General features: G+C 38.6%; 1 protein-coding gene across 6 annotated transcripts in view; it reads right to left on the bottom strand.

The window, feature by feature from the left end:
• Window positions 1–25979, bottom strand: part of Ptprz1 (protein tyrosine phosphatase receptor type Z1) — a 161478-nt gene that overhangs the window by 71598 nt on the left and 63901 nt on the right. For all 6 annotated transcript variants that reach the window (XM_051175741.1, XM_051175742.1, XM_051175743.1 and 3 more), the window contains exons 3-6: window positions 9401–9580; window positions 7825–7976; window positions 3703–3798; window positions 3182–3248 (exon numbers count right to left, since the gene is read on the bottom strand). In XM_051175741.1, coding sequence (XP_051031698.1) covers window positions 3182–3248; window positions 3703–3798; window positions 7825–7976; window positions 9401–9580 — 495 coding nt within the window. The remainder of the gene's footprint in view (window positions 1–3181; window positions 3249–3702; window positions 3799–7824; window positions 7977–9400; window positions 9581–25979) is intronic.

Genomic DNA, 25979 nt, shown 5'->3' with positions numbered 1-25979 from the left:
GGAAAAGAGGCCATGTATTTGGCAGAGAGTGGGTAGGGGTATTTGGGAGGGCTCAGAGGTAGGAGAGCAGAGGGAAAAATATAATTAAACTATAAGCTCAAAAGTGAAAAAAAAATAATTATCAGAGTTCAAATTCCAACTCAAGTTCTAGGAAATGATCAGGGTACTAATCTGTGGATATTTTCCAGTTTCAGAGTCTTGTTTTTAAGGCTTGAATTTTTCATGATTAAATAATCTCTTCTTGAATCATAAATGGACTAAAATTGTTTTTGTTTTCTACTAAAGATAAAATTTCTTTTACATGTGTCTTTTGAAAATATGATTGTGGAATACACTAATTAAATAAAGAGGCAGAAATGGGTGCCCTGCTACCTGGGAGAAATTTAACTGATTGCAGAAGATCTAGAGGCAGGGCAGAGAGAACAAAGGTTTAGAGACCTCTGTGGAGATGTGGAGCACAGAATTTCCTGGAGAAAATTAAAGGTAAAGAAGGTAAGAAGAAAGAGAAGTCTTTTTTCCCTCCTTGATGCAGAATCTGGTCTGTCTTTTCTGGACCTTAGCAGACATATTTTCTTACCGAGGGGCTAAAAGTTCATGCTGTTGGCTACAGCTGGTATTTTCATGTTTGTCTTAAAACTCTGCTTTAGATATGACAGACACTTTTCAATTATGGGTCTTCTTTTCAACCATGCCACCATATACGGACAGACCTAGATTATGGCAATACTTTGTGACTTGGAAACTAGTCACGGATTTTATCTGAATAACTGCGACAGAATCACACCTGGGCCAACAGCACTAAACTAGTGCTCAGCCTTTCATGTCCATCACCAGTTTCTCACACACAGATGATTAACCAACTTGCTAGATCCTTCCATGGGGAGGTTGACAATGAGGGAAGGAAAGATGAGGCAGAGAGAGAGAGTAACTGAAGACCACAAAAGAGCCAAGTCCTAGGGCAGTACTGCTGGGGACTTATCACGGTTTAATAAGGATCTGGATAAACAATTAGGCCAAATAGATGTTTATTCAGGGAGAAATAACTCACAACATAGACAGGTGAACACCGGCAGGTTCCTGCTTCCAAGAAGGCCTCCAGAAATCCTCCTGTCCTCCAGCAAGCAGCTTGCCAGAGAGCACTCAGACCTAGTTCCCCAGGTCACTTCCGCCCCTGGCTCCACCCCCAATGGGCGTGGTCAGAGCCACAGAAGGAGACAAAGTGAATATCCCATTACAGGGATTTAAACCTATTACCTTCAACAGTGACATTTAAGGGGCCACCTCAAAGCTGCTCGTGAAGGACTATCAGTATGCAGAGGCCTGGGCCTAGTGTGCAATTGAGTGAGCCGTGTAAGTAGTTCTGATGAGGCTGTCCACTTGAGAACCACCGATAAAGTTTCTCTTCTTTGTAGCTGCAAAGATTCACTAATACTTCTCTCTTCTGCCTGCTCTGCTTGAAGACTACTAACATTTTATCTTTGTATCACTGAAAAATCACCACCTGTCTCCCCAGTCTACAGATATGACAAAGCCTAGCATCAAATCGTTATGGTGAGAGGAAGATAAGAAAGAATGAGTTCTCAAAGCAAAATGCGGTTTGCCTTTTAGAGAGAAATGTAGGAGGTGAGCAAGCGGCCCACATTATAGTAAGCAGATTTTATTTTCTGAATGATGCTTGTGGTATTGAGTCGACTACAACTCTCTTTACGTGGAGAACATGAGTCAGGATTTGGAAGTCTGAATGCAGTTCAAGCTCCTCTTTGTCGAAGAGTCAGAACTGCTTCCAATCTTTAAGATTCTCTATAATAGCTCAGCAGACCCAACTGAGAAGATATCAGTTTACTGGACTCTAGGGAATGTTCTAGGCTCCAAATGAAAATGGAGAAGGTTGTATAACCTTACAAGTAAGAGTTAATAGTTTTTTTCTCTTGTTCCATCAGCGGATGCAGAACACAGAGACATCTCAGGTTCACGTTATATATGCCTTTAAGGAAGCATTGAGATCCAACCCGGTTCCCGTCCTTACTTGGAGAATCCACTTTCTGCCCTACTGAGAGAAAATTACGTGTGGCTTATGGTATTCGGTGCTGAGTTCTGCTTCTTGGTGGACTGAGGGGGCAGTCAGCTGGATCTTGCTTTTGGTTAAGAAGCAGGCTTCTCCTCTGCAGGAGTCCCCACATTCCTGACTTGCGAAAAGTTCAGTCAATTCTGATCCTCCAATGTAAGTGACAGAGATGAATCAATACTAGTTTGGGTTTCTGCTTTCACAAAAGGGGCCTATATTTCTGGCTTCAGATTCGTGGCTTTCCAGGGAGGAATGATTTTTCATTTTATTGATAACCATGGGAGCATTAGTATTGTTTGTGTGGGCATAGGTTTTGGTCCTGTGACCAACGTTGTCAAAAGCATTTGCTGTGACAGATGACAAGATACACAAGACGGAATAATATAAAGCACATTCCATCCTGTTCTACGGAAACATGCAACTTCTTATAAATATCCTCCTGCTTTAAAATACTCGTCAGCCAAGAAAAGCACCAGGCAATTAGATATCCACTTGAGTAAAATTCCCCTTTCACTTCACAATTTGGTATTTATAAAAGTCAATCAGCTTAACTACTAATTAATTTGTAAAATTAATCAACAAATTTAATTAATTACAAAAATAATTGCTTGATTAATTAATTAGTTCCATATAGTCTTTAAGGGGGTGTATGATACAGAAGCAAAATAGGTGAATGTTTTAAAAGCATAGTAAAATCAGGTTATTTTTAAGAATGAATTTAGACAATGTTAGACTCCTTTTACATTGATAGCATATAATCTAAAGTTTTAATTTGCCAATTAATGATTTATTTATTTGAGACAGGACCTTCCAGTGTAGCCCTGGGACTTGCTGTATAGATCAAGACTGCCTCTAACTCAGAGCAATCTACCTGCCTTTGGTTTCCTAAGTGTTGGCATGAAAGGTATGTACCATCATACTCAAGATTTCACAGTTTTTATGGCACAAAATTCCCTGGTAAATAGTTTTTTACTTAGTGAAAAATACATAGAGCAGTCAAGTGTGGGAAGGGAAATACCCTCATCTTCAAAGAATCTTCCTCTCAATCTTTCACATGTGATTTTTGTCACATTGCAGATACCCATAGGTATTCATATCTCAATCTTAAAAGCTTACCAAAACGACTAACACTCTCAATTCCATCAATAATGGCTTTGAAATCCAAATTCTCTTCAACCCCAACCTGTCAGAGAAGAATGACATTATAAAACAGGATCCAACAATTAACTGTTCAACAATAAATTCCAATTTAAGTAAAAAGAATAGTACGTTCCAAACATACCCCGCCCCCTTTTTTTCAATAGCAAGGTAGAAACTAAACATAAAAATCAAAGAGCTTTACATTTTACACTATGAAAAGTAGAATGGAAAATGTTATTTAGTTACGGTTACTGAATTGGGATACTCTTCATGGACAGATGGCCATATCTGTGCACTTAGAACTGTCTAATTCAGATGAAAGAACCTATTCAGTTAATGAATATGAGTCCTCTTTTAAACATTCCAGTCAGGGGTCACCCTTGCTGAAATGACCACCAGTGATCATTGTGGTTGTAATCTCTTCCTCTTGTATTAACATTTATTCCAGACAGTTCTATGATTTGAAGATGAGTTGTAAACCTATGTTTAATAATTACCTCAAATAAAACAGATAAAGCCCTTAACCTCCCCTTTCCTTTAACTGCTTCTTCAAAACTTGAAAATCGGTCTGCATCAAAGCAATAGACTTGCATCTGTAAATGTAATGATGATAGTTTTATTAGAAGCACATCACAAAAAGCCAACAGATACATAATAGAGAAGCTGACCAAGTCAGTATATTCTGCTGAAGAATTCTATAGACTATACAGTTCTATATTCTCTGTGTTTCATGAATAATTTCTCAATTACACATATATTATGTAAATTTGCTATCATTCATGTCCTTGTACATAGAAGGAAATACAGAATCTTCTCTAGGATAACATGTACTACCAAGAGAATAGCAACAGACATTCCAGTAATAATTAAATAAGTAATCATTGAACTTAAAATTAACAAAGGCTCTTAACTATTGAATTCTACAAACCTGGAGCTGGAACATTCCTTTCTTGATGGTTCATCATTGCAATGTTGGGTATTATCATGGTGTATTTACTGCTCATACACTTAAATTCCAAAGAATTCTACTTGTACCTAAAACTGCCAAATGTTTTAAGTTTCCTATTGTAAACGTTCCTGCTGTGAAGCTAGCCCTTATGAGTGTGTACTCCACTCTAGATGCTCAGCCATGACCGGTTGTATTCAACCTTTTAATGTCTTCTTTGCTCATGGGCTTAAATCCAGGTAACTTAGTTATATAAATGCTGGGAGCATAGCCTGAAGATCTTGAGCCCACAGATCTCCAGAGAAACCGGGAATGTCAAGCATGTATGATTGTCTTTCCAATAGGAAAGATGAAAAACCTGTTCTTCCATCTAGAAAGCCAAGAATTAGAAATAATTAACTGCTTGGTGATCTGTGTTATCTGTTGGGCCAGACCATATCAAGCTCCTACACCTAGGACTTGAAGTGCTGGCTGGTAATCTAAATGAACTTTAGAGTTAGAGGCTCCCCAACATCCCTACAATCAGAACCAGAGGTTGTTAATAGTCCAAATGACTTCTATGCTGTTTGACCAATACCAATCCAGACCCTTAGGCCCCTAAGATAGTACAGGTAGCCTATCTCTAGAACCCATCTTCTTGGAAGAAATGACATGTACCCTGAATTGAGTTTCAATGTAACTATGCTTCTTTGTTGTATTACACCAGGAAACCTTTATTAGTATTTTTTAAACTGTACTGGACTTTAATACATTGGGAGTAAACCGCCTGATATTAGACTTCCAGAAGTCTGATCCAGGTTCAGGAAGTCAATCTTCACTAGGTTTTAATTATTATCTTTCTCATGGTTCCCTCCCTTTCCTTGTGTGACACCTGCAGGGACCTCCTCCTATAAAGGTAGAACTTAGAAAAGAGTAGACAGCCTCTGAGAACTCCTAAGGATTGTGAGCGGAGAAGTTCCATGTCCAGCAGAATGGCAGTGGCTACGATGTGCCACACCAATGCCTTTTCAGACAGGGTATCTCAGCTGAAATGTGAAGGACGGATAGCTTTGAGCAAGCTATTTGAAATCAGAAGGGATGGGGGTGGGTGTTCTCCTTGTTGTAACGAAGTACACCCAGAAAGGTGTACACCAAGAAAATATAAGCATGGGAAACTGAGAGCCATTTTCTGTGACACTGGTGAATAATTGTAAGGGAAGGGGCTGGAGAGGCAGGCAATGGTCACACCAAGATTTCAAGGGAAGTCATCAATGCCCTTTAGTGAACAGTCATAAGGATGGGCTAGGGATAGGAATGGGGATGGACTGGAGGAGGAGGCTAAGATTAAACAAAGACTAATACATTGGCATTTAATAAGTAAGGAAGAAATAATGGTGGTTTGAATTTGTTTCCTAAAACCCATATGATTTGTAGAAAGAATTCAAAAGACTTGGTTGTGGGATATGGGAGACAAAGAAAAGAAGGGAGAGAAGGAGGGAGGAAGAGAAGGAGGGAGAGAAGGAGGGAGGGAGGAAGTACAAATGAATGGACAACAAATGAAAGAAAAGTTCTAGGATGTTCCTTTGAGGTCCTGTTTGCAAAACCACATGGAAAATACTTCTAAAGATTTATTTACTTAATTTAAACATTCATTTATTTTTATTTTATATGTATGAGCGTTTTGTCTGCATGTCTGCCTGGTATCAAGGAAGCGGGCATCAGATCCCCTGGAACTGGAGTTACAGATGGATCTGAGCCACCATATGTATGAGTGAACTGAGCCTCAGTCCTCTGCAGGCACAACAAATGCTCTTCAGACTTGACTTATTTTTATTTTTAATGATGTACTTATATGTATATGTCTATGTGGAAGTATATGCAGGTGAGTGTAGCAGCTGTCAGAGACTATAACGGGTAGCTGGATTCCTGGAGCTGGAGTTCCAGGCCATTGTGAGTCACCTTGTGGGAGCTGGGAACTCAAATCCTTAGCAAGAGCAGTACACAATTCTTAATCCCTGAGCTATGTCTTCAACCTGGAAAATATTTTTTAAATGCAACACAGAAAAGAAGAAGCAAGCAAGCCAAAGAACAACCCTTCTAAAAGAGTCTTTTGAATGAAATATTTATTTTAAATTTAGTGCTACATTCTTTTGTATTTGATGTTCATGACTTTTGTTATGGATAGCTTTTTAAAAATATTTAAAAAGTATGTAACTGCAGGAAAGCTTAAGTCTTAGAAGTGAGATGCTATGTACTTAAATAGTTGGCTTTTTAATTTCTTTGACAACATTTAATAAATATTATTTTATTCCTGGAATAGCTAATATGTAAGCCGTCCTGGTTATAATCCATAAATGTAATTATCCATATTTTTAAATGCTTTTTGGTTCTTTGATAGAATCCACCCTAGTTTTGTTTTTATTACTAATAACTAGTTTGAGTTATAAAAGTAATACAGTTTCATTGTAGGTAATGGGAGATTTTTAAAGGAACAAATATAAGAGGCAATTATAATACTATCAGCACAAGAAAGCTGCTGTTCACCTTTTCAAGGTTTCTCTGAAAGAGTTTTAAAGAGTAATAAATATATTCCCTCCTTTAATTAACTCCATATAACTGGTAATAGTGGGTCTATTTCATAATGTAGAGTCTGGTCCATTTGACCGAGGCTCTGTATAATTAATTTTCATGTTTTTTAAAGTTAGAAATATAATGCTGATTAGGCCATTTTATATCCTTATTTTTTAATGCATTAATAATATAAAACATTTTGTGGTGGTAAGGGTGTGCATACTCTGTGTGTGTGTGTGTGTGTGTGTGTGTGTGTGTGTGTGTGTGTTTGTGTGTGATGGCATGCCATGGTGTGCCATGGGGAGGGAGGTGAGTGGACATCCTTGGATAATGAGTCTTGCCAGCTGGGTTTCTATTGCTTGCCATGACTTATTCCAAGGTAGCTGACTCAAGCACTTCTGGTGAGTCTGCTCTCTCCTCCTCCCCCTCCCATATTGCTACTGGAGCATTGGAGTCACCTGCCGAGTCACCTCCCCAGCGTCAACATAAAATTTTCTGGCTAAGTATGTCATTCAAAACATGACTTTTATAAGGTTTAATATTCCATCATAGTGTATTTAATCATGTTCTTTATTTCAATATCATAAATACATTTTATAAATAAATTTATAAATTTAATATCATGAATAAATATTTAATATTATAAACAAATCTTCACACATAAATGGCTGTATATTTATAATTATTGTTGCTATAATCTGAATCATAAAATACTGAAAATAAACAAAGTTTTAAATACAAAACAAACTACTTCCCAGAAAGCTTAGCACTCTAGAGATATGAAAACATTTAATAAACATCACTTATCACACTTAACAACTCTTTTCTAATTTTAACATAAGATTTTCCCCATTTTAATTAAAGGACTTAAGTGCAATCCTTCTGCTGTACTTTGATGAGATTACCCATTTTATTGTTTTATTCATTCAATTCATCTACTTTATTGATAAGCTAGTGAGGAGTGATCTGGAAGTAGAAAGCTAAAGATGCTCATTGACTTTACAGTCTTGGAAGGGAAGCACGTATTTATTGATCCAACTAGATGTTATAAATTCTGAACTGAACAGTAAGTCAAATTCTAGGCTAGAGAAAATCTCAAAGATGTATGCGGCTGCTACCTTACCTCAAGTGGGAATTTCTGCCCTTCCAAACTGTGTTCTGAGCCTTCAGATGACACATTGCATTTTCCCCAGTGAAAAGTTATTTTGCTTGCCTTGAATACCTTTTCCGAAAGTCCTCCACTGAGATGGTAGTCATTAGTGAGATTTATTTCCACTAAAGCAAAACAAAACAAAGTAAAACAAAACAAAAACTAAAGCAAAAAAAAAAAAAAAACCCAAATATTATATCTAAGTTTCTGAAAGCCAAATTAAGAATTTTTACTGAATCACACACACTGGCTAGCCAGCTAGTGATACAAGCGTCCATTGATTATGATAAGAAGAATGTCAAGCACAACAGCAATAATGAAAACAATGGCAGTCAACAGCTATCCATTTATAAAGTACCTGGTGTGACATGAATTGCTTTATACCACATAGCTACTTGATCCTCACATAACCTTAGGGAGCAAAGACCACTGTAATTGCTGTTACAAAGAAGGCAACTGAGTCACACGCAAAGTAAGTGGCCTCCTCCACGATTTACACTGTCATTTGAATGGCCACTGATAAATTCAGAGGAACTGTAAGGAACAAGTACTTAACCATTACACCCTAAAAGAATAAAGCAGAGCTTTATTAAAAGTACAGCTTTTAACATTCACAAAACTGTATTAAGGTATAAATATTTGAAAATACTTTCATTATTTGAATTATTGTGTAACATAACAATATTCTCTTAGCTATTTATTCAAATAATATTAATGGCCTATCACATGTTAGGCACTGAAAGAGAAAGATCCTTACTCTCACAGAATGTGAAATTAAATTATTACATCTACTTATTATATTATCTAAATATGAAATACAAAAGAAATTCATGCATTATAAGACCACACTGAGATCAGCTATTTTAATTTTGAATACTTTTTCTAATTTTTGCAAAGATATACACTTGTATTTATACAATTCCCTGACAAACTGTTTCATGTCAAAACAAAATAGCCAAAAGGGAATCATGCCACATTTTGATAATTAATATATCTATATATGGTTTAATCTGAATTTTCTTGAATTTTAAGGAATTACATTTTACATATTTAAAGAAAACAGATACACTTTCAAAAGGTACTTGCTAAGTACCTCCTTAAGGATGGATTATAATTTTAAATTTCTCAAATAAATGGCTATTAGTTTGTTTTGTTAAATTGAATTATAATGGATTATCTCATCACATTCAAATATTGATTACAGCATGCAGCTGAACATCCAAGATCAAACTCTAATGCCAAGATTCAGAAATTCTAACCATGTCTGAGTAAGCACTGAGTTACAAAATTTCTCTAGTTCTAATTTCATTATCTTTTCACACCAAGTTACAAGACCACTCTCATTACACAGATGGAAAACATAACATGATGATACTGTTGGCCACATTTTTTTTGTACAGATTTTCAAAATTTTTTCATTTTGATGAAATGTCCAATTTTCTCTGTTCTATTTGCTTATTCTACTACCAGACCCTTTTCAGTCCCTAGCATACTATTCAAATAGTCTTTGTCTGAAAAGCCAGTCAAAGGAAAAAGGCAAGGGCATTACCTGTTTTCCCAGTGTTATGAATAAACGTGTTTTCCAAGGATGCTTTTTCCCATCCCTGAAATTTCAATTTCTTAAGATTCACGTTGACTTGTGTAAGATCTTCATCAATATTAATAGGAGACTGCTTTGGACTATTACATGTTGGATATTTCTTTCCCCAATTTTTTTGATTTAGTGCTCCTAAGGAAAAGAAAGAACAAGGGGATTAGTTTCTTATATTACCATGTAAAAACTAAAATTTGGCTTTATCAAATAATATATTACATAAAATAAATTAGATTGACAGAAAAATGTCATACCTTTAAAAATAAATCATACAAAATAATTGTGTCTTGATTAGAGGCTGGATTTTAAATACCTCATCATCTCCCAAGTCACAAGACACTATGGCATAGACTGATGTTTCTCCAAAAGATGTGTTCACTTGGAATTTCCTAAAATACCAATCATCTAAACTATTGGCCCACTCATACACTTGTCACATCCAGGGTTCATCAGTAGTTTGTTTTGGCTGTTGCTTTTTCCAAGTCTTCAGAAAGCCAAGGTGCTATGTAAGTAGGCAGTCGCGACCAGCCTCCAAATGGAAAGGTCAGGCACTAGGAGTGGTTCTGACATCTTTAGCAACTCACACAGGGTAGCCCACTTCAGACCCTCTGGCACTCCTGCCATCAAAAGACTTGGTTTTATTTTCATCTCTTCAAGTCTTATTTCTGAAAACATAATTGCCAAGCTGTCCTTGGCCATACAATCAGGTCTTATTATTCCACCACATTAAACCAAAACACCCTATCAATATTTTGGTGTCCAATGAGAGAATTTTCATCTCTTCCGCAAAATTAACAGCCCTCTAAACCAAAAGTGCCCAAAATGCCTTTATTTCACTCCCACCATCATCCATCATCTCCCACATTCAAAGTGGTGCTAACAATGGACTTAAAAAAAAATCAAACCCTAAAGTTTCATTCAAATGCTTATGATATTGTAATTCCAAGGCTTATATTTTTCCACAGTTATTGCAAGGAAGGGAAAATGGCAGCATAGTTTAGATGGCTATAATTTTGAAAGCTTTTCTTTCTGAAAATGAGTATGGGTGAAGCCTCGTTTATATCACTAGAATCTTGGGAAATCCCAAGCAAAGACTTTTGGTGCAGCCCCAGCCTACACCATACTCTCCTTGTGATGTGAGATATGATGCAAGCTAATTTCCATATAAGTGGGGTTGAAAGAATACCTCTTAACAGTATGACAAAGCTAATTTGAAAAACATCCCTGGAAAGAAAGGATCATTAGTCACACCATGATGCCACCTTTGAAGTCCCTGAGAAGGCAGACAATATCTCACAGTGAGGATTCCACCAAAAACAATAGGTGTCCAAAACATAACTCCTAATGCTGGCCATATTCCTAGAGAGTAGTTGAGCAAAACATGTTTTGAATACATACAGTGATGCACGTTTTGGCTTCTAGGAATAGTTTTATTGATTTCAGTAATGATATGTTGATTTTACTTAGAAACTTTGGCATGGAGACAAGAAAATGCTGCTTATTTTACTAACGTCAGTGTGCAAGAATCAAAGAGAGCTTCAGCATGATTCAATAAGGTCCTCTTCATGGCTTACATTTAAAAATAATAGTACAATAAACTACTTTGGTAGAGTCACATAGCCACAGTTCACAAAACATGAAATTTCTGACAACACTGCATGTTGTCAGAACTGGTCCATTGCATTTCATCATCCCTCTGATGGGGATTTTAGTATATCTAGGATAGAACTTTTATGTTGAGATAAGGCCTCTCTCTTTCTCTATATATGCATACATACACACATACATGCATACATACATCACTCTGGCTGTACTGGAACCATGTAGACCAGTCTGGCCTCGAATTTGTAGATATCCACTTGACTCTGTCTCTTGAGTGCTGGATGTTAAAGGTGTTTGTCACCATACTCAACCTCCAAAATGGAACTCTTGGTTTCTGCTGTAAAACAAATTCTTCACACTCTGACATTCTCTAAACTTAAAAGTATTGATAGGTCTCAGATTCCACCTCAGTAAGTCATGTGGGATCTGCCTTCAAAATATACATCTAAGTAGACTATGTGTCATCTCTACTATCATCACACTAGTTCAAGCCTCAGGTTTCCTATACCTAATGTTCCACAAGAAGCCCCCTGACAGAGGTTTCGGGAGAACCAGCTCTCTGTAGCTTCTTGAAATCATATTTGTATTTGAATACAATCCCCAGGAAATTCATCTACATGAACTATCCACTTGCATACAGATCTCTAGTGCTATCTCTGCATCTACAGCTACATCTTTTGTCTCTTCCACAACTCTGTTCTCCTTATGTGGCAATTGCAATTATGAAATGACCCTCAAAATTCTCACTATTTTATACCTCTCTCATATTAACTTTGTGCTTAATGGTGGCCAGTTAATCTCTTGACCAGTTCTTATTATATGGCAAAGGCAATAGTAAGTCACTGCTTGATTTTGGAATGGGAACTTCCTCAGCAATTAGAGATTTTAAATGTTAGAGATTCTCTGACTGACTTTGAAGAGTTGGGTGACCAGACTGCAAGCAGTCACGTGTACAGGAACTAAGAGTCAAGGTTGGGGACTAAGGATGCCCCCAAACTCTCAAACAGAGCAAATACACTAGCAAAATCAGGCACCACAATCTTGTGACCCCAAAGTTAATTCTTTTAACACGTTGAACATCCTTAGAAGAAAAAGACAAGCTTCAAATGGACACCTTGTTGTTACTCTTGTGAGACTTTGACCAGAGACCCCCAACTAAGTAGACATTCTTCACTACTCCTGACCCACAGAAACCAGGAACTAATTTGTGTTTGCTGTCACTGGGATAGCCCTGGAACTCACTCTGTAGACAAGGTTGGCTTTGAACTCAGAGATCCGCCTGTCTCTGCTTCTGGAATTAAAGACGTACCACCACTGCCCAGCTCGGTAGTCAATCTTTAAAAATACACAGAACGTCTCAGGTCACTCCTTCCCTTAAATCCTCCCAATGCCTGTTCATCTCACTCAGAATAGAAGATCACTGCCCAGGCTGTCAGATCTTCTACCACTCATGTCCTCTCTGTCTTTCTTTGCCACTACTCTTGGCAACTGTGTTGTGGCCACACTGTTCCTGGAGCATGCAAACACTTGGCACTTACTTTCATCTCCTGGACTGCTCTCCCAGGTATCTGCAAGGCACAGGTACCTTGAGTTTTGGCTCCAGTTGGGTCTCTGCTCAAATCCAGCTCCCCAGAAACACTTTATCCTAGCAGCTTCACAAAAATATCGTTCTGCTTTTGGTCATGCTCAATGCCTTTCCTTTATTTTTCTTCTTCTAATGCATTATGTTTATTTCCTTGTTGTTTCTGCACTCTAGTATCTATCACAAATAGTACACAATGGGTATCCCATAAATACTTGTTGGATCTTACAAGAAATGGTGATGGTTTATGCATTTGAATTCATGGCACTCGAACATGGGACAGCAAAATTAAAAAAAGAAAAAGGCCAAGGCCAATTATAGGAACATTCCTGTAATCAACTGTAAATCTTGCTTTTACTATATGACAGTAGAGTAGTTTCTACTGATGTTCTACTGCGGAATACTGGGAAACAACCAAGGTCTGAATGCTATGTTTTCTTATGTTATAGAACTGCGTTGCTGAACAGCTGGATTGCCTTTTAAATGTACAGAAACTACACTGTAGACCAGTCTACAACATTTGCTACACTGTGATTTTTGGAGATGCATAGGATCTAAATGATGCCTTAATTTTTATGATTGGAGGACAAAAGAAAAGAGGTCAGAACAAGGTAAAGAATTTTATTGGTAGCAAAAATAAACAAATACAAATTAAAAAGACAAAGCCCAGAAAAAAAAAATTAACTGAGGAGACTCCCCATAGAGAGGACTCAATAAAGCAGGTTGTTTAAATGACCAGTAGTACAAAAATCAAGAGAAGTTAGTCAATAAATGTCAGTTATACACACATACACACACATTCACATGTATGTATGCACACACACACACACACACACACACACTCAAAGGTAACACACATTAAAAACATTTCATCTGTCTTTAATATTGACAGATTAAACTGTTCTTACACTTAAACATTATTATGCAAGTTCTCAAATTCATTATTAGCGTAGTTGGTGATTTTAGTATCTGTTATGGTTAAAGCCTAGGATTATGATTCTGAAAAGGCAGATGGGTAGTGTCATTAATCAAATTGAATCATCTGAGTTGTGTTTGGGCAAGTTGCACAAGATCATTAAATGATGTACCTGTAGCAAGCACTTCAGAAGACTGAATGGGAGCTCTAGGCAGTGTAGGCAAATTGTGCCTTTATCAAATCTTTCATCCATTCATTGACTCATTTGAACTAGTACCACTCCCATAGATTCCTTGTGCTTGTCCACTGGAGAATTTAACAGACTGATATTTTCTTTGGCCAACTTGTCTACTTCATGTACACATTACTGCCAAAGCAAGTCTAGCATACAGAAAAAGCAAATTAAGATTTTTGTGAAATAGCTTTTGTGCATTCAAGTATTTGTATGCTATGTACTTTCTATTCCAAGTGTAAAGGAAAGCAATTCCAAACTCTGTAGGGGGCATGTAGGTGTTCAAGGTTGTTTGCCTGTTTGTTACATTCCAGAAGGCGATGTGTGGGGAGAATGTTAAACAAATCCACACATGTCTGAAAGAGTGGATATGATGAATGGAAGTGAACAAGCTTAGTTAAAGTGTACTGGTGCTGGCGTCAATGGATAGATATGACTTTAACAGAGGGAACCCACATCTTGCTCCACTGAGTGATAAGCTTGAACAAAGTCAGGTGGCAGAGAAATTCAGCTGCAGCTCAGAGAACCTTGATCAGGCAATCCGAGTTTAGTAACTAGAGTGTCTGCTAACACATTCTGAAGGGAGCAATGGAGAGGCCAACTGTTGATAAATGGATCTTGGGTGGGAGCATGGGAGTAAGGAGCTTAAAACGGCTTTAGAGATTATGGTCACCAATCAATAAGGCAGGTAGGAAGAGACTACAAAAAAAATCAATGGATGTTTTCATAAGGCATCTCCTACTACTGTGTAAATATATTTTCTAGCACCCTGGACTTATTTGACTATCCATAGATCTGGCTCTTATTAGCACCATTCTTAAGATTTTGATATAGGATTAAATAGCTATTTGCTGAGTGAGGACGCATTTCAGTATTATACAGTTATTTACTTTCAATGTTTACTGACCGTTGCTGTTCTAGAGTGGAATATATATTACCAAGCATTCTGCATGGAAAACATTACTTTAGTAGTCACTAGCATTAAAAAATATGAAGTGAGAAAAGTAAATGTAAAATAAAAAGGAAATGTGTAAAATAACATTCATATGCAAATTTATGAATATTTAGAGAAAACATACAAAGGGTGACTAAATGATGCAAATGAAAGAAAGTGAAAGAAAAAGTCATTTTTTCTTCCCTATTCTCTACATTAATTCTCTCCATGGCTCTCCCTCTCCTGGCCCCACTCCCCTCCTCATTATTTTTATTGGGTCTTGCCTTTAAATATCAAATAATGCATAAAACGGCCAGAATATCAGCTGAACACTGATAGAGATCTGACAAAAATCTCATTTTTTTGCATCAAATTGTTATTGCTTAATAAGTTTTGAATTTTGAAACTTACAACTCATTGATCAATAAAAGTGAGATACTCTTTAAAAATACACAGGATGCTCTTAATTTCACATTTTTTCCCCATAAATTCATGGTTTTGGCACAAGGAAATGTTTGCGTCTCTATATATTGGTGTATATCACTACTACAAGAAATTTAGGTGATACTGAAGTGAAGATTATAGTGATGTTGGCAGGACCTAGTCTACACAAAAGAACTTCACTCAAGAGTTCACCCCCTTAAGCCACAGCTTTTTAAACGACCATCAGTTAGCCTTTTATAAGCCAACAAGTGTTCCAAACATAAAAATTATTGATTCTTTGAGAATTTTACACAATATATTTTGATTATATTCATTACCCTCCCCCAACTTCCTCCAGATCCACCCCCATCTCTCTACCCTCCCAACTTTTGTGTTGTCTCTTTTAAAAATAATTGAAAAGAGAAACAACTGAATAGAATTTGTGTTGCCCAAATACTCTTAGACATGGGGCCTGCCCCAGAGCATGGTTGATCTACCAGGGTCATACCATTAAAAAACAAAGACAAAAATCTGATTCTTTCTCTCCCAGCAGCTCTCAAATTCCTATGGTTTCTCAGCCAGGGGTGAGCTTTATGTCTTCTCATTTAGCCCTGCATGCTGAAATTTTGTCTGAATTGAGCTTGCACAGGACTTGTGCATGTGGTCATATTGCTCTGAGTTCATAGGTGCGATGCCCTGTTATGTCTAGAAAACACGGTTTCCTTGTCCTTTACTGCCTGTGGGTCTTATAGTCCTTTCACCCCCTCTTCCAGGAGATCCCTGAATCTTGAAAGGAGGGGTATGTTACAGACTTCCCATTTAGAGCTGACACTCTTCAGTCTCTTATTTTCTGCATGTTGACACCTGCAGTTCTTTATGTTAATTACTGTCTGTAAAAAGCAGCTTCTCAGGTGAAGTTTGAGAGAGGTATTGGTCTATGGGTATAAAAATGTCATTAATAAATGTTTGGATGCTATGTCCATTTAACCGAAGAACAGAAGTAAGTTCTTTCCTAAGGTGTGCAACTTATCTAGCCACATGTTCTTGACCCCAGTAATGATGCCTTGTACGGGTTCCATCTCATGTAGTGGTGCATACATAAATCCAAACAGAAAGTGGTTAGTTAATTCCATAACATTCACACCACTAGTGGGCAAATAGCCAACGTTCTAAAGTCATTTAAATAGTATACAGATATTGGCAGTAAAATGATTTAGGTTCACATTTTAATTTATTCCAATATATGGATGATATGAATCATTCCTATGACAATATAAGACAGAATTTAGAACTCCAGCTTAACAGAGAACAGAGAGATAATTTATATAAGAAGACACTTTATTTTTTCAGATGGAGTCCTTAGCCCAGGAGCAAGGGGATCTCTTAAAAGAATCAGCAGCCTAAAAATCATTAACTGATATATGTCACAGTCATAAATGCCATCACATATATGGATTGAAGACAAATAAGATGTCTGAGATAAAGTCCCATCCCAAAACAAGAATGCACAGAAAGGCAGGCATTCTGCTTTTGTCCTGGCCAGAGAGGCTTTTAGGGAGGGGAAAATCACAGTAGTTGACACAGATCAGCTCTCTCAGCATCAAAGCCTGTAGTCAGGGCTACCTTTGCCCTCCTTACCTGCCCCAGGGGACATTCTCAGTAGCCCAGTAGAAAATCTTTGCAAGGCTGTTTGAAATTTCTACCTGATAGGGGCCTCTGTGTCAGCAGTGCTATTTATCTATGTTCTTAGAGACGTTCTAGCCAAATGTCCCAGTACCACTGTGAAATTTAAGGAAATCATTAGGTGAAGTTCAACACAAATACACAGACGAGAAACTTTTCCAAACTTCTTGCTTAAAATTATACACATTTTTCAATTTGGGAAATGTCTCCAACAAAACTTTCAAAACATAGTGATGAAAATACTGTTTGGTCAGATGGAGAGAAACCATTAGGCAGACCAAACATAAGGCAGAGATTAAGGGAATCCTGTGGACAAGGGGGGGGGGAAGAATTATGGGAGCCAGAGGGACCAAGAACACCACAAGACAACTCACAGAATCAACTAACTTGAGTTCATAGCGGCTCACAGAGACTGAACTGACAACAGGGAGCCTGCATGGGACTGTCCTGGGCACTCTGCACATACGTTACAGTTGTGTAGCTTGGTCTTCTTGTGTGACTTCTAACAGTAGCAGGGATGTTAACTGCTTTTGGAACCCTTCTTGCCTACTGGTCAACCTCAAGAGGAGAGGAGGTGCCTAGCTTTACTTGATATGCCACGGCTGGCTCAATATACATAGGAAGCCCGCCCTTTTCTGAAGTGAAAGGCAGAGGAGAGGATGGTAATGAGGGGGGAGTAATTAATTAATAAGAAAATTTAAAAATCTTAGTAAATTTAATCAGCTCAAGAAATCCCATAGAGCTCTTGTTTCTCTGGCCTCTCTGATAAGCCACCAGTTTTAAAAGGAAAATGAGACTCAGAGATTAGCAACATTGATTAGTGTTATAGATTCTGTATTTATCTGTCTTGTCCACATGAGTCCATTGTATTTTCATACTCAGGTTTTATACTGAAGACAAAGAAAGATGATTCATTGTAGCATTTTTTTTCTAATAGTAGTTGCAATTAACTAATTTTTCTCAATGAAAGGCAAGTGATCTATGTGACAGAGGAAGATTTCTGATGCTCAAGTCTGGTTAATACCAATGAAGTAAATATAGAAGACTCAGCCTTAGAAATATTCCTGGTTTGAGAAGGAGTGGTGATGATGACTGACAACGATGATGCCTGGTAGCCATTAAAAACTCTACTATGTTGACAGACTTTCCTCTTTCTTCAATAAATGATCATCCAGGTATAAAAGCAAAAAGTAGCCACACAAATGATAGCAACATAGGTCTCTGACATGACACCACCATCATGGCTGTCTTCCATGATTATTATCTATAGGCTTATAAGACTTGACTGTGACTCCACCCTAAGTGATTGGAGATTCAAGTTTGAAATCTGAGACACAGCTGTATCCCAGCATCCTCTGTTCACGACAGGACCTCTTTCTTATAGTACTGCATCACCATTTAAAGAGCATGATGCTTAAAGTGTCCATGCTTTCTGTAATTCCTGTATAGAATAACTGACTTCTCCATCTGCTAAATGTTAATCATGAAAGTCTCTTCTATCAGATCTCCTAGATGCAGGTTACTGAACACATGTGAAGTCTAGAAAAGAATCTGTGAACCTATTCTGGCAGCAATCAAATTCACAGTTTAGAATTCTATCAGATTATCCTCAGATCCTGTCAAATGTAAGTACTCCTGAATGCAGCTTTTATTGTACATCTGTTTACTCATTTATTAAGTACTTATGGAGTAGTAGTAGCTAGAAAACAAAGCTTAATGCAATGGTTTAAAAAATGAACAAAGCACATGCTATCAAGGAACTCACATGCTAGAGTAGGCAAACATCACAATTGTCACTTGCAATGCCATATACTAAGTATCATAGAAATCTGTACAGAGTAATTCTGTGACACTAACAGTGCATTACCAAGATGGGGCAAAAGACAATAGGGCTTCCTGTAAAACAAGATGTTTGGGATAAGTCTTAAGAGAAGGACAAATACCCAATTAGAGACAAGGGTAGGATTCTAGGTTGACACTACCCAAGGAGAGAATACAGTGAACACACAAAAGGGAGGTTGTGGCCGTTTAGAAGAACATTAGAAAATATTATATTGAGTCATGAGACACAAGACCTACAGTATTAAAAATCACTATCAAGGGATTTACTTGTACAAACTCAAGTGTATTTGAAATCGAATCTACAATACTCAGCCTGGTTAACACTTCTCATTCCTCTATTTAGTGCAGTAGAACTAAGCAGATCTTTACATCTAATTAAAGAGCAGGTTCCTTACCTCCACATAATTGCACAGGAATGCATTGTCAAGAGGCCAGGGCAGGGGAAGTGTAGAAGGTACTGAAAAGTGAAGGCGTGGGAGTCACAGAAATCCTAAGGAAGGCTCGGGACCTCCCTGATAGTGTAAATGAAGCCAGGAGAGAGGCAAGCTGACCAGAATAAGCCAGACCTCTGAGAGGTTGAATGGCTTATACTTTCATATTGGCACTATCAAATAATCAGCACCACACTGCCAAAAGGTGTCCATGACAGTGGGACCAGGTAAACTCCAGATAAGTCTATCTTCTTCACTTCCCCAACTAAAGCATAGAGATTACATTAGTCACCTCCCAAAGAATTGCAAACAGGATTTCTCCGGTGGCAGAAGAGAGGTTAATGTTGCAATATAGTTACCTCCACCACAACTCTTAGAAGACACTGCTCCATGCCACACAAGACATTTGACCGAGAAACCCGAGAAACCGACCCTGATATATGTTTGAAAGAGTTAATTGTCTCAGCAAATGACATCCATTTCCAGGAATTGACTCTGATACTATTGGTTTGAAAGAACTCTAGAACGAAACATGAAAACATGCCCTAGTTTTAAAACTCAATTCAACCATAACCCATCACTCCTCATAAAGAATCAGTTGACTCTTACAATTTCCCAAGCAAACTGTATTTTGTGGGTTATTTTTGGAAAGCATTTTCACACAGTACTCATTTAGAACCTTGATGGGTGTCTGGGAAATGAAAGCTGGTTCTGAATGTGTTGTATTTCTATATTTAACTGTATTTGGCCTTCTTATCCTGTTCTCTAGACTGGCAGGCAGGATTTTCCTACTTGCCTCAGCTACAGAACCTTTTTTTTAAAAAAATACTTTTAACACTTCCAGGCCCAAAAATACAATTATAAATTTTCCTTGTGTAGGCAGTCATCATTACTCCTTTCATGCGCATGCGAGTACATAGACCATTCTCCTCTGCTCTTTCTTTCCTGGCTCAGTTTCTCCTGTTAAGCCACCGTCCTAGAACTACTGTCGCCCTCTGCTTTACACATTCTCACAGCGCTCTTCAAGCTTGCAAGTTTCTGCTCTCATTTGTTTTCGTCTTTCTTCAGGAATAGAATCTAAGCTTATTCAAAACAGGCGTCTTATCAGTCCTCTGAACTGTGAAACAAGCTGAGTAGCACCTACTGCTATTTCCATCACTGTGTGGTTAGTACCTATCGTTCGTTTCCCCTTCCCCTGGTACTCGGAGTGCTACTCGAAGCGGGCAAAAATCAAACTCGCATCTTTAGAAAAACAAAAACACAAGGAGATATATATATTTCACAAGGGCAGATGGTCACTATTGCGGACAACTCCATTAAAACTCTCCCCACATTTCCCAGTGACTGAAGAGAGAACACTTCATTGTAACATGGAATAGTGTCCCACGTGTGCCAGTTTGTCATACTGGAAAAGTTCAGCACGCACATTAAAAAGAAGCGCAGTCAGAAATCAATACGATTTCACCGTGACAGAACTATTTAATTTGGTCTGGATGTTGCCTCAGAAATAAACAACCTGAGAGGGCGGCGGACAAATAACAAAATCATGAGGAGTCACAAAAGATATCTTTTATTTATTTATGTTGCTGTGTATGTATGCACACATATGTGCATGTGTGATTTTCTGTGCCGTGGTGCGGATGTCAAGGTGAGAGAACAACTTTGTAGAGTTGGTTTACTTCTTCAGTCTTTATGTGGGTTACAGGGATTGGGTTAAGATCGCATGGCTTGCAGAGGGAGCACATTTACCTGCTGATCCAAGTTGCTGCTCCCACAGAGCATGCACTTACTTCCTTCGGTTTTATACAGAACCCCTGGCAGATGTCAAGGAAAGCTCACATTAAGGTCTGTGACCCTTGAGTTGTTTGGGGGAGGAGAGTGAAGTAACTTGGATAGAAAACAGTCAGTAACCCTAATGTGGAATTACTGAATTATGTTTTTAGTTTAACTGGGGGAGTAATGTATAGTAGAAACTTGTGTAATCCAGTTTCTGCTTCTGCCAACATATGTTGCTGAATTCAGTGATGGTATCTTGCCTTTCTTTGTATACAGTGCAAGCACTATGCCATGGCTGCCTGTGGAGGCTAGAGGACAGTCTGTGGAGTCAGTCCCCACCTTCGACCGTGCTTGAGCCAGGGGCTGTCTTGTTGACCTCTGCATATGCTAGGTTGGGTGAGCAGTAAGTTTCCAGAGCTCTTCTATTGCAGCCACTCATCATAGTAGCACTTAGATTCACAATGTGGACTACCATGCCTGGCTTCACATGGCTTCTGATGGCCAAATTCAAGTTCTCACACTTTGGTGGCAAGTGCTTTAACCCCTGGGCCATCTCCTTACCCTCTCTTTCTTAGTTTATTAATCAATTAAAATTCTCATGCATGGCCAATGCAACATGCCAACACCAGAGTAAAATATTGAAAGCCTCCATTTTTCATCTTCATTGTCCCTCCCATTTAAAAGAGAAAGTCCTATATATCGGATGTTTGATAGCCTTTCCCTTTGAAACACTTTTAGACTTACAGTTAAAGTTCAAGAAGAGAAGAAATACTTAACCATCTGAGAGCATAGTGATAATCTCCCCTTGATACTGAGTACCTCAGATTATGATCTTTAAATGCAAGTACTCTCTAGTTATTATGGTGAATGAAGAACACCTTTCAATGATGTCCTTCATGGCAAGATTCAATTTGGTGACATCACTTTTTTTAATTAATTTCTTATTTAAATTAAGAACAATCTTATTTTACATACCAATCCCAGTTCCCCCCCCACTCATCTTCCCATTTCCCTCATCATCTCCCTATTCCCCCCCCCATCTAATCCTTAGGGAAGGTGAGGCCTCCCATGAGGGATTATCAAAGTCTGTCACATCACTTGGGCACAGGACCTAGGGCTTCCCCTGTGATGGGAGATGTCATTTTTTGTAATACATTTCTCTTATTGGTTAATGAATAAAGCACTGTTGGCAAATAGGAAGGCAAGATAGGCAGGACTAGGAGACAAGGAGGATTCTGGGAGAGGTAGTAGAGGAGATTCAAGATGTACAGACTTGAGAGAGTAGAGGTCCAGATCCTCTTCCAGGTTAAGATAAGACCATGTGGAAATACAATAGATTGATAGAAATTAGTTAATATTTAAGACAGAGCTAGCCAATAAGAAACACTAATAACAGGCCAACAGCTATATCTAATATAGCATCTCTTTGTGTTGTTTGGGGATGACTCAACTGTGGGACCAATCTGGTGGGAAACCTGATCATAACCTGTGTATATAGCCCATAGGGAATGGTCTCCAAAAAGTCCATTCATGTACTATGGATAAATACTGGTTCCACAGTGGCCACATAGACTGCCCAAGTCCTCCAACTGACACCCACGTTCAGGGGACCTGGTTCAGTCTTATATAGGCTCACCAGCTGAGTGGCAGCTCTTTTGGTTGTCATATCAACTGGTAACATTTCCTGCATCTTTTCGTGAGTCTCATGATCACAACACTCTGGACACCTGTAGCTGGTTCATATGGTCTCCCTCAATTTGAATTTGTCTGATGTTTCCCCATGAGCGATTCAGGTTATGCATTTTTATTAGGAATGTCACAAAAAAAGGAATGCTCTTTTATCACTGCATTTTAGTCCCAGTGAGTCTATGTGGCTCGTCACTGCTGGTACTTTCTTTGATCACTTGATAAAAGTGGCCTGTCAGAGAAGCATGAGCTCCTCCACTGCAATGTCATGTTCCTTCTCTTCTAATTAGAAGGTATCTGAGAATTCTCCATCAAATTGAACTTCTTTTGGTTCTTGATGTATATTGGTTAAAGCTCTTCTTATTTTATTCACTAGGTACAAGCAATTGCTACAGTTATTGACTGGAGCTCTACAGGTTCGGGATCTTTGTTTTCCCCTTTCTTTCTATTACTGACTGATTCTTTGCAAGAAATGGAATGAGAGCCATGTACCTGTGCTTAGGGTTAACATAGGAAATCAATGGTTCCTAATTGCAATTCATGAGAGACTTTGAAAACCTTCTCAGGATTATATTCACTCTCACGATGCCCACTGAAGTTTTATGGTGCGGTCCAGAAAAGGTTCCCATGCCGGGGTTAACACTAACTATAGGAACATATGGGAAGGTGTTAAAATACTCCACATGGGGCAAATAGTGGCTCTATGTTCTTCCCAAATGTACAAGTCATATTGAGGAGGCTCACCCCCCTCTTTTTGGTTTAGGGTGACAGATTTTGTTTAAGAAATTTCAAGCCCCTTTGCCTACTCCTGTAAGAAATAGTTCTCAGACTTCTCTGTCATTATCAAGGTGACCAACATCAAATAGCATATGCATGGTGGGTGGAGTGCAGACTCCTCAGTGAGTAAGGGATATGTCATAATCAGGGCAGGATGCCTCCAGAATCCTCCTGTATGCTTAGCTATGCTTCATGAAAATAAGTTGGCCAAAGCGACAACTGCCTCTAACAAACCTTTAAGAAAATTATCCTCTTAGCAAGTCTAACACGCTTTCAAGGGTGGTGGAGATGTGGCAGCTTTTACACTACAAGGGCTACTGCATGGCTTATAAGCAGCAGATAACTCCTCCCTGCAATGAACATGAATTGTGATGCTGTGCCTGGCATGCTGCCTGCAGGGTGTGGAAGGGAGGAAGTGCAGAATGCAAATGAGGAAGTATGACTGGCTGCAAAGAATAATGAGAACTAGGTTGACTTCAATGGTTCCCAAGGAGCTCCTACATGGCGCAAGTCATTACCAGGTACATCATGGTAGAGCTTTTCAAGTTCCCTGGTGGTAGACAATGACTCTTCTTAATCCAGTGAAAAATTGATTTCAAGCAAATTGGGTAAGGGTGGGAAGTATTACAAGGCTTTCAACTTTGAAAATATATAGATAATTATGATTTAATTAAAACAAACTGGTTTGGTCTTAGAAATACACAGTTGTTTATTTACTTAGAGCAGTGGCCTTAATCCCTGTAATTTTGGAAAACCTCCAGAGGATAATTATCTAAAATGGCTTTCCTTGACGCTCAAGAATGGTAGACAGTCACCATGAGTCATTTCTTTCCCTACAGGTATTTTAGAATTTAAGCTCCATGAGGGACACTTAGTATTAGTATTTTTCTTTCTTTCCTTTGTGTTGTTATTTCTCTGTACTTGCAGACAGGCATGCTCAGTTAAGTTGCCTTAGGCAAATGAATGAATACAATTATTATGCATCAAATTCAGGCTCTAATATCCATTACAAGAGTTGTGAGGGTGTGGTGGCTCTTCAGAAGTTGTTGGCTGATGCAGATTACTGCATAAATTCAAAGATGGGCAACATAGTGGACTGCAGACCAACATAGGCTACAGTGTTAGATGGTGTGTCCAAACCAAACCAACAAAACCAAACCAACAAAACCAAACCAACCTCACAAAGACATTCTAAAAAGTTCTCTGCTAAAGCATTGCCAAGTGACATAGCCTTCTTATGGACGATTATTACAAAACTCCCAATATATCTCAAAGGTCTGGAGGTTAAAATCTGAAAAAAAAAAATTCAAGCCAGTGATGGAAAGTGTAATTGGCATATGTAGTAGTAAACCATTTGTCTTGTGTCCTTGACAGCATTGACTTGAAAATTGATGATGAAGTAATTTACTCAACTCCAAGCTGCTAATGCAGGACAGAATGAATAAACACCTACACAGAATAAAAATCAAGAAATTCTTTGAGAGTTTTAAAGGCACCACTACATTGCACTGCCCACAAAGCAAACTGTTAGCAGGCCATTACTAATAAAAATACAATGTCAGGAAACTTATACTATTAGGATTTAGAAACTAAAACACCTGCACAGGAATGGTTTCTCTCTCTGGTGTGTGTGTGTGTGTGTGTGTGTGTGTGTGTGTGTGACTGTGGGCACATGGAACACCTATGGGGGGTCAGAGGGCAACCTCAGGAATCAGTTCTTACTGTCTACCCTCTGCTTCAGACAGATTCTCTTGTTCTCTTCCGCACATGCTAGCTAGCTGACCTGGGTGATAACAGCAGGTCCTCCTGTCTCCTCTAAACACAACATAGAAGCACTGTGATAACAGATGCACCTGGGATAACAGGTGCATGGGTTGTGGGATTTATACTCTGGTCCTGTTGCTCTGATAGCAAATGCTTCACTTATGATCTCTCCAGTCAGAAAATATAATCTTGATATTACCAGGACACAGGATCTCTTGAAGTCAAAGAAATTATTTGTTTCCAAATCTTTTTAAAAACAATATATAGTATCTTATTCATTCTTCCAGAATTCTTAATGCATATAATGTATTTATTTATATTCATCTCCCACTCCTTCCTTGAACACCTCCCAGATCCACCTTGCCACCCCCACACACCCTTCCAAGTTGTCAGATGTTTTTAATGACCCGCTGAGTCCAATTTGTGTTGTCCATACACTCGAAGATGTGGGGCCATCCACAGGAACCTGGCTGACTGACCAAGGCCGACACACTTTAAATCTGTGTCCTGAACTTATTTCTCTATGCCAGTAGACTACTGCGACTCTCAGACATCATCAGATAAGTTTCTTTGAGCAGTGGAGAGTGACTCAAAACTGGCTAAAGTGCAGAGAGCAACTGACTGCAGAATATGAGCCACAAATGAGACAGCTGTACCCCACCCCGTCTCCCCAAGGCTCAGCGATCATCTCTGAATAGAGTGGAAAGGTTGTAAGAGCTGGTGGTTGGGGAGGACTGGAACAAAATGGTGCCGTGTGCACATGACAGGTCAAAGGCACCGAGGAACTCACCAGCCATTGCTGCTGGCACAAGATCGAGGCAGCCAGAGATTCCATCAGAGGCAGAAGGTCTGACAAGCCCCCACCCCTAGCTGTGAAGGTACTGGC

This window comes from Phodopus roborovskii, unplaced genomic scaffold, assembly GCF_943737965.1.
Source record: "Phodopus roborovskii unplaced genomic scaffold, PHOROB, whole genome shotgun sequence".
In the NCBI taxonomy this organism is placed as follows: domain Eukaryota; kingdom Metazoa; phylum Chordata; class Mammalia; order Rodentia; family Cricetidae; genus Phodopus; species Phodopus roborovskii.
This window is presented reverse-complemented; position numbering and strand designations above follow the sequence as displayed.